The sequence below is a fragment of the Aedes albopictus genome, unplaced genomic scaffold, assembly GCF_035046485.1.
Source record: "Aedes albopictus strain Foshan unplaced genomic scaffold, AalbF5 HiC_scaffold_104, whole genome shotgun sequence".
Classification (NCBI taxonomy): Eukaryota; Metazoa; Arthropoda; class Insecta; order Diptera; family Culicidae; genus Aedes; species Aedes albopictus.
The window spans coordinates 1-17,307 of NW_026916416.1; the positions used below are offsets into that span (position 1 = coordinate 1).

The 17,307-nt window shown below is 45.0% G+C and overlaps 1 protein-coding gene across 1 annotated transcript in view; it reads left to right on the plus strand.

Annotated features, from left to right (window-relative positions):
* Nucleotides 1-2,936: 2,936 nt before the first annotated feature.
* LOC109622862 (uncharacterized) overlaps nucleotides 2,937-17,307 on the plus strand; it is a gene marked incomplete at its 5' end in the record, with an annotated part of 69,313 nt that continues 54,942 nt past the window's right edge. The window contains 9 exon segments of the mRNA XM_062843200.1: nucleotides 2,937-3,308; nucleotides 3,693-3,932; nucleotides 4,177-6,537; nucleotides 6,596-6,889; nucleotides 6,954-11,540; nucleotides 12,037-12,219; nucleotides 12,300-12,431; nucleotides 12,495-14,303; nucleotides 14,372-14,464. Coding sequence (XP_062699184.1) covers nucleotides 2,937-3,308; nucleotides 3,693-3,932; nucleotides 4,177-6,537; nucleotides 6,596-6,889; nucleotides 6,954-11,540; nucleotides 12,037-12,219; nucleotides 12,300-12,431; nucleotides 12,495-14,303; nucleotides 14,372-14,464 — 10,071 coding nt within the window.

A 17,307-nucleotide genomic window follows, 5' to 3' on the forward strand; every position in this document is an offset into this window, starting at 1 on the left:
AGGGAGTTCAACCTTTAAATGAGAAATAGACATATTTACAGCATTTTTGTGGAACATTTCTATTTTCTAAAAAATCAAAGGTAAGCCAGGGATTTTTTTTTTTGAAAAATTACTCTTTTTTTATAAAAATTCTGAAAAAAAAATAAACTCGTTATTTTTTTCGACTTTTGAATTTTTCTATACTTTTGACTTTTTCTATATGTATATACTTATTATAGGCATTCTTGAAAGGTATTGGATTTCTTTAAATTTCGTGGTCTTATTGACGACAGAACCTTTTTTGTGTTGATAAATTGACTACGTTTTGAGCATTTTTCATCAAAATCAAATATTTGAAATATTGTTAATTCACTATGTAATATCTTAGATTCTAGACAAGATATTTTATTTTTTTTGGGGAAATTACGCATATAAAGAGTACTGTTAGATAAAACTTTCATGATTGAAAATTTAAAAAAAGTACTTGATGCATATGTTGCTGAAAAATGTTTAAAAAAGTTCTACTGTCAATATTTTAAAAACCAATACCGTTTAAGAATGCATATAAGTCCGTAGAAAAATACAAAAACATTGAGAAAATTCAGAAATTGAAAAAATATTACCAAAAAATGTTTTTTTAAGAATTTTAATAACAAAGGGTAATTTTTCGAAAATTGCCCTGGCGAAAACTCTAAAGGATTTTTTAGAAAATCGTAATGTTCTACAAAAATGCTTCAATTATGCATATCTTTTATTCAAGGATTGAGTACTTTGACTTTTCCAACATCGATTTTTTTGGGACAACCAATAACACCTGTTATGGAAGTGCACACAACTTTCAGACTAACCATCTGTACAAGCCATTCCATAGAAAATCGATATAGTGCAAGTCCGATTGTCATGAAACATGATGGGTTTGTGTTTGGTGGTTGTGTTTCACCTTTTCATGGTCTCGAGACCAAAAAGATAACCTGGTTTTATATTTTATTTTCAGAAAATTCAGGAAATTTTGCATAACATATCAAAAAATCAGAGATATATGTTATTAAGTTTTTGAGATATGATTTTTTGAAAATAAAAGGTCAAATTTTCCAATATAAGACACTTTTTCAAATTTGATTATATTTTGTATCCTCATAAAACTATGGATACCAAAAACACTAGCAATCATTCAAAAAAAAGCAATAGAATGCATAGTTTTATGAGAATTTACAATATTAGGCAGTTTTGAATAGCCACTTATTAAAATATATGACTCTTTATATTCAAAAAATAATATCTTAAAAACTAAGAGACATGCATTTCTGATTCATTTTTTATGCCAAATTTCCTAAATTTTCTGATACAAATATAAAACCAGGATACCCCTTTTGCTCAAAAACCATGGAAACGTGAAAAAAAACTAAAATAAGTGCATTTTTTTGCATCTAAACAAAATTTGGCCGCTCTAACGTATTTTGTCTTAAAACTACAATTCAATAACTTTGAAACAAAAAAAAAGTTGAAAATCGGCCAATTGGTTCAAAATCTATGATTTTTTGAAAATTTATATATCGTCGGTTTCCTGCAATAGGGGCACAACTCAAAATTTATCATTTTTGAGATTTTGATGGCAAATGATGAAAAACCATGTAAATTTTCATCTCACAAAGACCCATTTCGAAATTCGTTGAGAAACGCGAGATTTTGGCATTTTCACCAATTTTCCGCACAACTCAAAATCAGTTAATTTTTTTCAATAGTCGATGGAAAATAGTAATCCAAAATTCATGAAAGTGATAGTCCTTCAGTCCCTTTTCATGATACAACAATCGAAATTCGTTTTCATTTGTCGAATGATGAGAGCAATAAGTGAACTTGTAGGAGGTGCTTCAAGATTGCAAATTTTCAAATGCTCATTCTAAAAATCCACATTTTTTGACCAAGGGCTGAAAGTCTCTCTAATAAAGACAAATCAATCAATCAACATTTTTTGAGTTGTGCCCCTATTGCAGGAAACTGACGATATGTGAACCCTACCTGTGAAAAAAATTTCATTAAATTCTGAGAACTTCGTACCAATTAAAATTAATGATTGGTGTTGCGCCCCCGATCATACGAAGCCGGGAAAACAAACATCAAGTGCAACACAAAAAGGCACCATCATGCTTACATATAGCTACCAATAATGTATATAATTGCATTTTATGCATCGTTACTGTCGTCCTGTCGGCTGGCCGCACTGATAGGACGAGACGGGACGTTCTGCTTGCTCCAAGGGATTCTTTTGTGTTTATTCAAACGAAATGAGGGTTACCTGCGTCCGCATGTCGTCCTCCGTACGTATGCATCCACCGCGTCTAGACGAGGTCTGAACTTGGAAGATTGCTCGATTCGACCTGACGATCGACACTGATGAAGACCATCTCGGACAATCAACAGGAGCACGCGGCGCGGTGGTACGAAGAAGACTGGATGGAGGAAGATGTTTGATTTTATGAGTGGAAATTATACGCATTGTGAGTCGGTTATTCCGATCGGGGAGCGATTGTATGTAGTTATGTTCGGTGAAGAACAGGAATTTAACGATTGTATTCTGATCTGATCCGATGCTGCGGGAATGCGCTGGGCCGGTGTCAAAGATTGCTTGCAGTGCAATGTAGAAGCCATTGTGTATCGTTATTGTAAATGAATATGTTTGCGGAATGGAACATGGTGGGTAGAAGCCGAGTAAGTATGCATACTTGTTTGTGAAGCAAGGCTTCTGGGGGATGAGTTGGATAGGTTGGGAAAGGGAATTGCATAATAGATGAAAATCAATCGCCCATGCAGACTTTTAAATGATGATTGAGATTTCCCGGTTATAAATGTTAATTAGGATCTCTTGAATTACATCCTGCTACTGCCCTGTCACAATAACAATGTAACGTGTTGCTAATCAGAATCTCATAATCCTCTATTTGTCCTCCTTTACGCAGACATCAACGAGTGCGTCGATCCACAAGCGTGTGGAGTGAACGCCGAGTGCGTCAACTACCCCGGTAACTATACGTGCCTGTGTAAGGACGGCTTCTACGGTGACCCGTACAATGGGTGCGCGGATATCGACGAGTGCGCTCAGCCGGGAGTTTGCGGACCAGGTGCCATATGTACGAACTACGAGGGCGGTTATCGCTGCGACTGCCCCTCCGGGTTCGACGGGGACGCACGCTCGGCTCAAGGGTGCGCCGACTTCGACGAATGTACACGATCACCGTGCGGAAGGAACGCCCTCTGCCAAAACGACGTCGGGAGCTTTCGCTGCCAGTGTCCCGACGGTTTTCAAGGCGACCCGATGACGGACTGTCAAGGTAATTGCGATACCACGATGAGTGATCGGTATAGCTCATTGTGGCACAGATATATGCCTTCCGTGTTAAATGTCTACGATTGTCAACTCCATTCCCTTGACTCACTCTTGCACTATCCACAGCGCGTACGCAAGAGAAAGTCATTTAATTGCCTTATTAACACCCACGTTGAAAAATGTCAACCAATTCGCTAACCGTAACATCCATCTTCTCATTTTCATCTCGCCACGATCGTCACCATCTGCCGTCGCCACCACCCCATGCTTCTTGACGGCGATTATTCCGGGAACGCAATACAATCGGATGCCTAAATTTTACTAACATTACCACCCGAAATGCGGCCGCCCTCACTCACCTGCACACCCACACAAACAACACCCACAGATATCGACGAATGTTCGAATAACCCGTGCGCCGAGGGTGCCCAGTGTACCAACACTCCCGGTGGCTTCCGGTGCAGCTGCCCGTCGGGGATGACCGACTCCGGCGGCGAGTGCATCGACATTAACGAATGTGCTAAGGATAACGCTTGCGGAGAGAATGCCAAGTGCATCAACTTTCCCGGATCGTACAAATGCTTGTGCCCGCAAGGATTCCAAGGACGGGGTGAACTGTTTTGCAAAAGTTAGTTTCTAGCTTATTTTGCGGTGATATTGGAAGCCGGAATGGTACAGGATGAGTCTTGATCATGAGCTATGGCGTACCAACTCCCCGTACCATTCCGGCTTCTCAATAGGACCTACGGTGACGGCGTTTCCATTTCCATTACACGCCCTCGCCGATGGTCTGCGCTTTGGTTTCAGCCTTACTAATCCACCGAATCACTCAAACACACCTACACACAAAACACACCCATTTTTCATTGTAGATGTAAACGAATGCCTTGATAATCCGTGTGGGGAAAATGCGATATGCACGGATACGGTCGGTAGCTTTGTTTGCTCGTGCAAGCCAGAATACACGGGAGATCCATTTCGGGGCTGTGTCGATATCGATGAATGTACGGCGTACGACAAACCGTGCGGTAATCATGCGGTCTGCGAGAATGCCAACCCCGGTTACAACTGTCTGTGCCCGCAAGGGTACGTCGGAAAACCGGACCCGAAGGTCGCCTGCGAACAGGCCGACGTCAATGTACTGTGCAGCAGCAACTTCGACTGTACTAACAATGCCGAGTGTATCGAAGGCCAATGCTTCTGTCAAGATGGGTTTGAACCACAAGGATCCAGCTGCATCGACATTGACGAATGTCGAATGAACAGCCAAATCTGCGGACCGTCTGCGATCTGCATCAACACACCGGGATCCTTTCGATGCGACTGTGAAGCGGGCTTTATCGGTACACCACCTCGAATACACTGCAAGACGCCGTGCGCAGACGTCAAGTGCGGTAAAAACGCGTATTGTAAGGCCGAAGGCCAAGAAGCGTTCTGTATTTGCGATGAAGGATGGACTTTCAACCCAGCTGATATTTCTGCCGGCTGTGTTGACATTAACGAGTGTGATCCTGCGCAAGGACCGAACGGAAGATGTGGCGTGAATGCAATCTGCTCCAATCAACCCGGATCTTACAGCTGCCAGTGTCCGCCTGGGTTTACCGGAGATGCTAACCGTCAATGTTACGATGTCGACGAATGCTCAAAACCTAACGCTTGCGGGGAAAACGCCATTTGCAAGAACGTAGAAGGCTCGCATAAGTGTTCTTGTCCTCCGGGATCCGTTGCCGATCCTGATCCAACCGTACGGTGTATCACTATTGTAACTTGTACCAAAGATCACGACTGTCCTGGCAATGCCATATGCGACGCTCACAAACGATGCCTCTGTCCGGAACCAAACATTGGCAATGATTGTCGACATCCTTGCGAAAATGCAGCCTGCGGACCGAATTCACACTGTATGCTGGTCAACGGTGAAGCCCAATGCCTTTGTAGCGAAGGATTTACCGGCCATCCTGGCCAGTGCGTCGATATCAACGAATGTGCTGCAAATCCATGCCCAACAGGTGCAGTGTGCTCCAACATTCCAGGGGGTTACACCTGTCAATGTCCAGGCGGTAGCTCTGGAGACCCATATTCTGGGGGCTGCTCCAAATCCGCTCTACACACTTGCAGTGATAAGAACCCGTGCCCCTCCGGTGAAAAGTGTATCCAGGATGCGTACAGTGGCAACAGTGTCTGCATTTGCGGCCAGGGCTACAAACGTAACTCCAAAGGCGTTTGCAGAGACATCAATGAATGTGAAGACCCGAACAAACCGGCGTGTGGCGTCAACGCAATTTGCAAAAACCTGCCAGGAAGCTATGAATGTCAATGTCCGCCAGGATTCAACGGAAACCCATTCATGTCGTGCGAAGAATGCAATAGCATGGAATGCAAGTGCCCTGCGCCGTACAAGTTTATGGATGGAAATTGTGTTCTGGATAGCTGCTCCCCTGATGGCAAGTGTCCTGGTGGAGCGGAATGTATCTCGATCACCGGAGGCGTAAGCTACTGCGCATGCCCGAAGGGCTTCCGTACACAGGCCGACGGTAAATGTGAAGACATAGACGAATGCACGGAAAATCAACAGGCCTGTGGCTATGACGCCATCTGTATGAACACAATAGGCGGATACGAATGTAAATGCCCACTGGGATATTCCGGAGATCCATACAACGGACTCTGTGCTCTTGCACAGAAACGTTGCTCGGCTGATCGCGAGTGCAGTTCCAACGAGAAATGTGTCCAGCCTGGCGAATGTATTTGTCCTCCTCCGTTCTACATGGATGCATATGACGGTAACAAATGTAAAAGCCCTTGCGAGAGATTCCCCTGCGGAATCAATGCCCGGTGCACTCCTACCGATCCTCCACAGTGCATGTGCGAGGTCGGCTACAAAGGCGATCCACTGACCGGTTGCGTCGATGAAGATGACTGTGCAAACTCACCTTGTGCCTACGGAGCACAATGCATCAACCAGAAAGGAGGATACAAATGCGTATGTCCCAAAGCAATGGTCGGCGATCCCTACAAGGGTGGATGCATCTTGGAAGAAGGATCAGTTAAAAGTCAATGCCGAAGAAACGAGGACTGCGCTGATACTTTGGCTTGCGAACGAGGAACCTGTGTCAGTCCGTGTAGCAGTTTACTCTGCGGAACCAACGCCTATTGTGAACCGGAAAGGCACGCCGCGTGGTGTCGATGCCGTGTTGGATTTGTTGAAGGGCCAAACGGTGATTGTGTCTCTCGTAAGTATTCTGCCGATCGATTCAACGAACATTCCAAATAATCCAATCCTTGTTTCAGAATGCAACGGGTACATGTGCGGTCACGGAGCCATGTGTATAGTAACAAACAGTGGCCCAACGTGCAAGTGTCCACCAGGAGAGGTTGGTAATCCTTTCCCGGGAGGATCGTGCAGCACTGACCAGTGCTCTACGAACCGCCCATGTGCCGAACCGCAAGTATGTATCAACGGTCGTTGCAAGCAAAGATGCGACGGAGTGGTATGTGGAGTTGGTGCCACTTGCGACGACGCTTCAGGAAAATGTGTCTGCGAACCGTTCTTTGTCGGTAATCCAGAAATGCTTTGTATGCCACGTAAGGGAATCAATTGTAAAAAATCCACTCTCATATATTAACCTCCATACATCTTCCATTTCAGCTATCACAACGCCTAGTTGTAGCCCAAACTGCGGACAAAACGCGCACTGCGAGTACGGAGTAATACAGAACAGTTGCGTCTGCAACCCGGGAACATCCGGTAACCCATACGGTATCTGCGAGTCCAAGTCGCGAAACAGTTGCAGTCAAATGAAGTGCGGACGGAACGCCCTGTGTCGTGAAACTCTCAACTCCGTGGAGTGCATATGCCCGACTGGTTTCGTCGGTAACCCCTACGTACAGTGTAACGATATCGACGAGTGTTCTACAAATAACGTATGCGGTGAAGGTGCCGTTTGCATCAATACGGCTGGAAGCTTCGATTGTCGCTGCAAACCTGGTCATACGGGAAATCCTTTCACAATGTGTTCGCCAGTGGAGAAGAACGTTTGCGAAAACCCACGGCGCTGCCAGTGTGGAAAGAAAGTGCAGTGCCCACCTGGATTCACCTGTGAGCGAGGAACCTGCAAGGATCAATGTGCCAGGATCAACTGTGGGCCACGAGCGGCATGCGATTCAGGAAAATGTGTCTGTCCAGCTGGTTACACAGGGAATCCAAAGGATCTGCGAAGTGGCTGCGTACCAGATGGACAATGCGACAATGACGCAGACTGTCAGAGCAAAGAAATTTGTTTCCAATTCGGTAAGGGAGTTAGGAAATGTGTGGACGCCTGTAGCAAGCTGCAATGCGGCCCGAATGCTTTGTGTGTGTCGAATGACCACAGATCCACCTGTATCTGCGCCAGTGGATACAATGGAAACCCAGGCGATCTAACACTAGGATGTCAAAAGGAAATCAAGCTAATCGAAGGATGCAAAGATGACTCGGAATGTAGTGAGGGCAAAATATGTGCGCCAACAGAAACTGGAATACGCTCTTGCGTCAATCCGTGTAGTGCAGTGGCATGCGGAGTCAACGAAGTATGTAAACCAAATGAGCACAACAATCCCATTTGTCACTGTAAGGAAGGATTCCTGTGGAACCCAGTGACATCCACATGTGAAAAGCCATCCGTTCCGGATTGTACCAAGGATGACGAGTGCCACCAGGTGGCAGCATGTCGACAGGATGAACTTGGAATTCTCAAATGTACTCCAGTCTGTGCGGAGTTCACATGTCCAGCAAATTCGGTTTGTGTATCTTCCAACCATCGCGGAAGCTGTCAATGCTTGCCAGGCTATACAGGAAATCCTAACGACAGAAACGGGTGCCGTCCAGAGCTGCAAAATAAATGTCTTACCAGCGCGGAATGTTCAGAGTCCGATGCCTGCGTGACATACAACGGTGCGTTGTCTTGCAGACCAGCTTGCGAGAATATCCAATGCGGTCCGCATGCAATTTGTGTCAGCAACAATCACAATGCGCAATGCCAATGTCCACCAGGGTCGTATGCAGGTGATCCTTACGATTTGGCCAATGGATGCCAGTCTGTGCCTTGTGTCTACAACAACGATTGCCCACCAACGCAACTATGTAACCGAATGACCCACACCTGCTATGATGTCTGCCAGGAAGATACCTGTGGAGAAAATGCTGTTTGTATTGCGGAAAATCATCGATCGCTGTGTCAGTGTCCTCCAGGATACAAGGCCAATCCCATAGCGGACGTAGAATGCGCACCAATCAGGTCATGCGATCCGAACCCATGTCATCCATCGGCAATTTGCGAAGCGGCTCCCGAGGGACACATCTGCAAGTGCGCAATTGGCCAAGTAGGAGATCCAATGACAGGCTGCCGTCCTGAAGGGGACTGTCCAAATGGTGACCTTCAGTGTCCGGAGAACACAGCATGTCTGAATGGAAAGTGTGTCGACCCTTGTGCTAATGCCTGCGGTGTGAACGCCAAGTGTACCGTGGTTAACCGAACGCCGGTGTGCAGCTGCAAAGCCAAATACGTCCCAGGAGTTAGCGGATCAGCAAGAGACGGGTGCGTACGGCTTGTTAGCGAATGCTTGAATGATTTGGATTGCGGTGGAGATGTCTGTCAAAATGGACAATGTATGGTGGTATGCAGGAACAACAACGACTGCTCTGGAGGAGAACGATGCATCAATGGAATATGTAGTCAACCATGTTCAAGTCACAGCCAATGCAATGCGGGTCAGGCTTGTATTGGCGGTAGTTGTTTGATTGGATGCAGAAGTAACAAAGATTGTGACAGTTCCAAGGCTTGTATAAACAGCAAGTGCAGAGATCCATGCGAAACGGAAGGTGCTTGCGGTCCAAATTCCAAATGCAGTGTCGTAAATCATGTCACGAGTTGCAAATGTCCACCAGGATTCGAAGGAAACCCAATTCCGGAACAAGGTTGCGTAAGAATGCCGGCAACCTGTAGCAGTTCGGCGGAGTGTGCTCCAGGGCACATGTGTATCGCCAACCAGTGTAATCTGCCGTGTTCGGAGACTTCAGGTTGTGCCGTTGGAGAAAGATGTCACAACAATATGTGCGCCAAGGTTTGCTACACCAACAACAACTGTCTTCCAGGTGAGGTGTGTAATGAGGCTGGTACATGTCAACCTGGATGTAGTACTGACTCGGACTGTCCGTCACAAAAGGTATGCATCGCAAGCAAATGCAAGTGCATGAAAGGCTTTATTGGAACTCCATTCGGATGTTCGGATATTGATGAGTGTACAGATGGCCCTTGTCATCCATCGGCTCGATGTGAAAACATTCCGGGGTCTTACCGATGTAGCTGTCCCGAAGGAACCGTTGGAGATGCATATTCTAATCCAGGATGCCGTCTACCGAATCAATGCTACAAAAATACCGACTGCGCAGACAACTTGTCCTGTATCGATGGAAAGTGCACGGATCCTTGCCAGGTAACGAAGTGTGGAGTAAACGCCGAATGTCACATTATTGATCACGTCGCTGAATGCCAATGTCCTTCTGGTCATTTGGGAGATGCAAGAGACACTGCTGTAGGATGCTTCCGCGTGGAATGCTTAGCCGATGATGACTGCGTACAGGATAGACAGTGTCACAGCGAAACGAACAAGTGCATCAATCCTTGCGAATTTGTAGATTGTGGAAAAGGAGCATGTCATATCGAAAATCATCAGGCAATCTGTACATGCTTGCAAGGATATGATGTCGTCGGAGGCCGCTGTGAAGATGTAAACGAATGCCAAACGAATCCATGCCATTCCAGTGCCACGTGCCAGAATCTACCTGGTAGCTACACTTGTACCTGCCCAGAAGGTCTGGTAGGTGACCCGATAAACAGTGGATGTAGAAATCCGGACGAATGCATTGCCAACTCGGACTGTCCAACAACGGCAGTATGCGAAAAGTCCCGTTGCAAGAACCCGTGTTCGATCGAAAATGCATGCGGAGAAAATGCTGTTTGCTCAGCAGTCGACCATAAAGCCGTTTGCGAATGCGCTTCAAATGCTCGCGGAGATCCCAAGGTCAGCTGCCTGAGAGTTGAGTGCACTGAAAGTAACGATTGCTCTTCAAGCCAAACATGTATCAACTATAGCTGCGTTGATCCGTGCACTCTGAAGAACGCTTGTGGCCAGAATGCCAATTGTGTATCGGAGAACCACCTTGCTATCTGCTCATGCCAACCTGGAACAACCGGAAATCCACTGCTGGGATGTGTACCTCTTCAATACTGTAACAGTGACCAACAGTGTCCAGCAGGAACGAAATGTAATGCCGGAGTTTGCTGTACGCTGTGCACAAGTGGCCGCGATTGCATCAGCGATCAGCTTTGCATTCAGGGCGTGTGTCAGCCGACTTGCCGATCGAATTCCAGCTGTCCGGACTTCCAATTTTGCCAGAACAATATCTGTACCCAAGAATTCAAATGCCGCACTGACGAAGACTGTGACATTGATGAAAATTGTGTCGTGGATGCTACAGGACGTTCAGAGTGTATCAACGCCTGTTCTGGCCGGGTGCTTTGCGGTAGGAATGCAGAATGCTCTGCCAGAGACCATTCAGCAGTGTGCGATTGCAAGCCTGGCTTCTTCCAGGACAAAACCGGAACATGCCGTAAGATAGAATGCCAAACGGATGATGAGTGTTCAAATGATAAGACCTGCGAAGGAAATACGTGCAAGATCGCTTGCCTGATGGGCGAGCCGTGTGGAGCCAATGCACTTTGTTCAGCGGAAAATCACAAACAGGTGTGCTATTGTCAACCCGGATTTACCGGAGATCCAAAAGAGGGCTGCAGTCTGATAGATTTCTGCAAGGAATCACCCTGTGGTACAAATGCCAAGTGTAGGAATAGCCGAGGATCTTATCGCTGCTCATGTCCAACGGGATTGGTAGGAGACCCTTACGCGAGTGGTTGTAAGAAGGCAGCGGAGTGTGAAACGAATGACGACTGCCCAGAGTTTGCTGAATGTTTCAAGTCAAATGGCGAACCAAAGTGTCGAGATGTTTGCGAAAACATCGCCTGCAGTCCAAACGCCGAATGTCAACCTAGAGATCACAAGGCTGTTTGTACATGCAGAGCTGGATACGAAGGAGATCCAACTGATCGGCTGAATGGGTGTAAACCACTGCCACTGCCGTGTAAACTAAACAATGACTGCCCGGAGAATTCGTATTGCTATGGACAAATTTGCAAGCGTAAGTATAATCTTTTGCAGTGATCTGTTTTGTAAATATGGTTTAATCTATACTCTTTTCTCAAGTCTTTGGGTTTCTCCTTATTCTCGGGGTTGAATTAGGAAACAGCTGCCAACGACTTCAAGTGAGTTTGTTTCAGGTCTACAAAGTCTTCGACAAACACGAAATATACCTTCAGACAAGCACTTCATTCATGATTCACTCACAGCTCAACACAGCAATCACTTCAAAGTTCAAATCACAAAACTCTCAAAAACAAACCACAAGACCTAATGCAATTCACTAAACACCATCCCAGCACCATTCCAGGTGTCACCCAAATAAATTCGCAGCAAATTTAACCTGTTCCCCGGAACAAAATTCACCTTCCAATTCCATTTTCACACCTCCTAATCCAACCAATCGGGTGATTTGCCTCAGATGTTGATTTTCCTCTTTCCAGCATCCGACTTGAGTGAGTTTGGTTATTAATTTGCATATTTCGTTTCGTCACTAGCTGCTTGCTCTGCCACGGAAGAGTGCAACCAAGATGAGGTCTGCTCAAAGGGTCAATGCATTAACCCGTGCCACGAACCGAACGCATGCGGAATGAACGCCGAGTGCCTGATGGGAGGTCACTTCAAGCAGTGTTCCTGCCCAGCCGGATTCACGGGTGATGCCGCACTGGAGTGCGTAAGAAGTAAGTTGAGGGACCGATCTGGCGATACTTTCTTTAGTTGAGAAACGGTGGAACATAATATTCGTGTTTTCTTTTCGCAGTACCCGTCTTATGCGCTTCCAATGCCGATTGTATCGAAGGAACTGCTTGCCACGAATCAATGTGCTTGCCACGCTGTAGAGTAGATCAGGAATGTGCCCTGAATGAAAAGTGTATCGGTAACAAGTGCATGTGTAAGTTAGCGTCGTGATGGATTAATGTTCTGCAATTTTGTAACCATTTTGCACCTATTACAGTAACGTGTCGCTTGGACAACGATTGCTTCCTAGGACACATCTGCCTTAACGGACGCTGCATCTACGGATGCCATTCGGACGACGATTGTAGTGCGAGTGAAACATGCCGAGCCAACAAATGTACCGATCCGTGCCAAGAAAACCCATGTGGTCCGAACGCGGCTTGTACAGTAGTGAATCATCGTGCCAGTTGCTCGTGCATCAACGGCATGGTTCCAAGTCCGACGGCGAAGATTGGCTGCGTCCGTGCACCAGCACTGCAGTGTACGGAGAATAGAGACTGTGCGCAAGGCACATCCTGTATCGAGAATTTGTGCCGACCAGTGTGTGCCAACGATCAGGGATGCCTGAACAATGAACGATGCGATCGAGGAACCTGCAAACCAATATGCAGACGCGACGACGACTGTCGAAATGGAGAAGTGTGCCAGGGACAGACATGCATGGTTGGATGTAGATCCGACGCTGGATGCCCTGGTCAGCTGGTGTGCTTCAACCAACAATGCGTGGATCCGTGTCAAGAACCAACTGCTTGCGGAACGAATGCACTTTGTACGGTGGTTAACCACAGGAAGCAGTGTACATGTCCACCACCACTCATCGGAGACCCTTTGACGGGATGCCGAGCTGAACAAAGATCTTGCCAGACAAGAAGCGACTGTCCCAAAGGTCAGGCTTGCTATGGAAACTCGTGCATGCCGACGTGCCGCAACGATCAGAACTGTTTAGCAGATGAACGCTGCATACGTGGAACGTGTCGAACGGTCTGCAATAGTGACGCTTCATGTACCAACGGATTGATGTGCGAAAACCGAATCTGTCAGACAGGTTGTCGTTCGGATAACAACTGCCCGAATAATCAGGCTTGCGTCAACAAGCAGTGTACGGATCCATGCACGGTGTCAGGGCAATGCGGTACCTGTTCGGAGTGCTCGGTGGTGAACCATGGAGTACAGTGTAGTTGCCCGAATGGGTATTTGGGCAATCCACTGGTATCGTGTGCACCTCCACCACAAAAATGCAACTCTTACTGCTATTGTGACGAAGAAGGCGTATTCTGTGCCGATAAATGTCGACAGGCTAAGGACTGTGCCTGTGGTCAGACTTGTTCAAGAGGAAGATGCAGAACAAAGTGTAATCCAGGATCTTGTCCTGCTGGTCAACTATGCCAGAACGGAGCATGCATGGCAGGTTGCCAGAGAAATACGGACTGTCCTGGCGATAGATCATGCGTTAACCGCAAGTGTGTGGATCCGTGCGCTGGAGGAAAGGCTTGCGGTAGAAATGCCATCTGTCAGGTGGCAGACCATCAAGCACTTTGCCTGTGTCCCGATGGATTCCAAGGTGATCCACGAGAAGGCTGTGTACAATACGAATGCCAAACGAACGAGGACTGTGAACTGGATAAGAAGTGTGTCGTAGGAAAGTGTACAAATCCGTGCTTGGAGGACGGAGCCTGTGGCGTCAACGCTCAATGTCGTGTCGTTAACCGACAAGCTCAGTGCTCGTGTACTCCAGGGTTCTTTGGAAACGCTCGTCAAGAGTGTCAACCACTGCAAAAGGACAGCTGTTCGCAGAACCCATGCGGTGAGAATACAGTATGCAGGGAGGACGCAAACGGTTATGAGTGTACCTGCCAGCCCGGATGCATGGGTAATCCCAAACAGGGTTGTCTGTGCGAAGCTAAGCAGACCAACAAATGTCACAACTTCCGCTGCGGAACGAATGCCATTTGCCGGGTAACGCAGTTTGACGAACCGGAATGCTACTGTCCACCGTTGTATCCAGGTGGTGATCCATACACGGAATGTAAGTACCGAATGGTGAAGGGTTGAATGTAAGGTAAAATCCAACTTTCTTTTCTTTACTTTGAATAGGTACCAACGAACGATCGGTAACCGATTGTCGAACGACCGGATGCGCCGAAGGAGAATGCGTCCGAGACGGCACTCAGTTTATCTGCCGTAACGGTGAGTGGATCCTCCAATCCCGTAGTACTGATTCAGTATTTTTCTTTGTTTTGTTTAGAGTTTGTTTTCCGATTAAAATGCGACTGATAGTTAACCTCTCCAGTTTAGCCGTCCTCAAGATAAAACAATAATTCGATACCATTTTCATCTAAAATTCAACCAGCAACTCAAGTACCCCCGGCACGATTCGATTAATGGACCATTCTTGTCTAACGATTTGTTTGAATAATTCGATTAATGCCAAAGTTAAATCATTGCCCCACCAATTACATTTACATTGATTCGATCTAATTTACGCAAACAGATGTCGCTACCATCCAATCAGTCGATTAGTTTCATGCCAGATCTCTTATCGCTGGATAGTTGTCGAATTGTCACCCTATTCACCACCAAATGTTACATACAACTATATATGGCATGTTCATACACATTTTGCACACAAGTTAAAGTTTGAAACCATCCAGCGATAACTGACTCTAAGTCATTTAGATCTCATTCCGTCTCAATTGGCTTTATAAATATATAAATACACGAACTCTGACTATTATGGCACAAAGGCCTCCCAGCAGACACAATTTTCCCTTGAAATGGAACCAAACAGATACAAGTCTGAACACCTAGAAAATAAGATTTTGTACAAACTAAGGAGCACCGTTATCCCCTTTCTTTCTCACCAATCACCATTTTATTGAACCCACCCGGTGAATTCCCTATTTTCTATAGATGGCTAGAGATGTCGCTGTCATAATCGCGGTTACCCAATCTGCGCCCCTTTGATATTTTTTGTAAAAAAAAAAACAATATTCAATAGTCCCTCGATCCAACAAGTCGACCCCCCGGTTGTCAACCAACCGTTGGTGGATCAAAGTGTGCCATGACATGCGATCCTACCGCGCGCAGTCCCAGTTTTTTATCAGCAAAACAAACAGAACAACAACAAAAACTCTACAAACATCGATTTTTGTCTATCTCACTCTCACACTCTTACTTTTTATAGTTTTTAGTGGTTATTTAAAGCGTTTCGTTGAGTTTTGTTTACGTTTTTATTTTTATTTTTTAATTCTAGTATTAGTTTTCATTGACGCTAACAAGAAATTATTTCAAAATAAGAAACGAAAGAGCGAGTTATTTGCGGTCAAATCAAAAAGATCTTCTCAGGCAGATTGGGAACTGTGGACGGGACACTTCTCACATAGTTCATTGCTTGCACGTGTTTGGCTCGGGTTGTGTACACAAAATACACACACACAGACTCTTATAAGCATTTACACTGAAACGAATGAATTTGGTTGTTTTGATTGGGTTTTCTCTGTATTTTTTTTAGTTTCACCTAACACTTGTTTGTCAGTATGATGTGATACGTTTGCAAATTGGCTAAGATTAAGTTTTTTCCTATTGTTTTGTACATATGAATTTCCTTCTTTTTCTTCTTCTTTTCAATTCTGTTCTTTTTTAATTCTTCACTTTTCGATACAACTAAAAGCAACGAGTGTATCCAGTTTTGCTCTTTGAATTTTCTACCACAAAAAAAACAATAAATAAATAGACCATCGAAGGCAATCGATTTTCGCATTCAAAGTTCCAAATTTAGATTGTTTGAACACGGAAAATAATTAACACAAAAAATATTTACACCCTGTGTCTTTCCCGGGCAGAGCGCATGTGTTGGATGTACTTTTATTGTGAGAAATGATTTTTTTATGTTATCAAATGTTTTGATGATAATTTTAATCTCGGTTCCACAGTTCCACAACATAGTTTTTTTTCAGTTGGACATTGCTACACTATGGTTTCATCGCACCGACAAGTCAATAATCTAAGTCCTTAGATTGACAATTATACCGATTGATGAGAGTACAGTGCAGCATTTTACCACAGATAAACAGACATAGTATTGATGATTGTTTTTAAAAAAATGGGTCCCATTAACGGGTAAGCAGTGTGATCACTATGATTATTGATAAAGGATTATCATCTCTTCTTTGTCGCTTCTATTCATTCAGCAACATTATAACCACAGACAAACAGACGTAACACTTGCGAAATTTCCATCGACCACGCTTTTAACGATCATTTTAAATATTCGTAGTTGTGGCTTTCACAATCAGAGGCGCGCGCATCGTTTTTCTATGCGTTTGACGTTTCACACTAGCGCCTTCTGTTGACGATATGGCACAACACAGTGATTCGTGCAACTTTTCCACCAGGTGATGGTAGTGTGAACTGGGCGATGGATTTTCATGAAAATCGTGCAAGGTGTTACGTCTGTTTGTCTGTGTTATAACGTTTTGCAAGATGACATCACGAATGAACATTCGGTTCATTCTCGTTCATCCAGTCCTCTTCCATCCCCCACGAATTTTGACAAATACCGGTTTTTGTTTCAACTTTCATTCGTTGCCATTCTTTGAGGGTAACTTTCTATGTAAACCTTAATAGAGCAAAATGCTTTGCACAATATTTTTGAAAACGACATATTTTTCAACTGTTTGGCAGTACTACTGTGTATGCATTTGTTTACAAACTCAATCTAGAAATGGTCACATAATCTACCAACCGTACTATGTCTGGTTGTCTGACGTTTGACAAACTACGTTCACCTTCTTTCGTTTATTTTGAAATAATTTCTTCCATCTTTTATTTTTGTTTTGTGTTTTGGATAGCAGTCCAGGAGTGTCTGGGGTAAATGGACCAATTCTTGGTTTGTGTCTCTGATACGTATATTTCGGTCTAGAATCTGCACCAATCTTTCGTTTGTTAGAGCTGATAGTGATGCAAGTTATGCTGTAAGATGCACCCACCTCTCAATTTTCTTCTAAATTCGTAAACAATCTTTAAAAAGG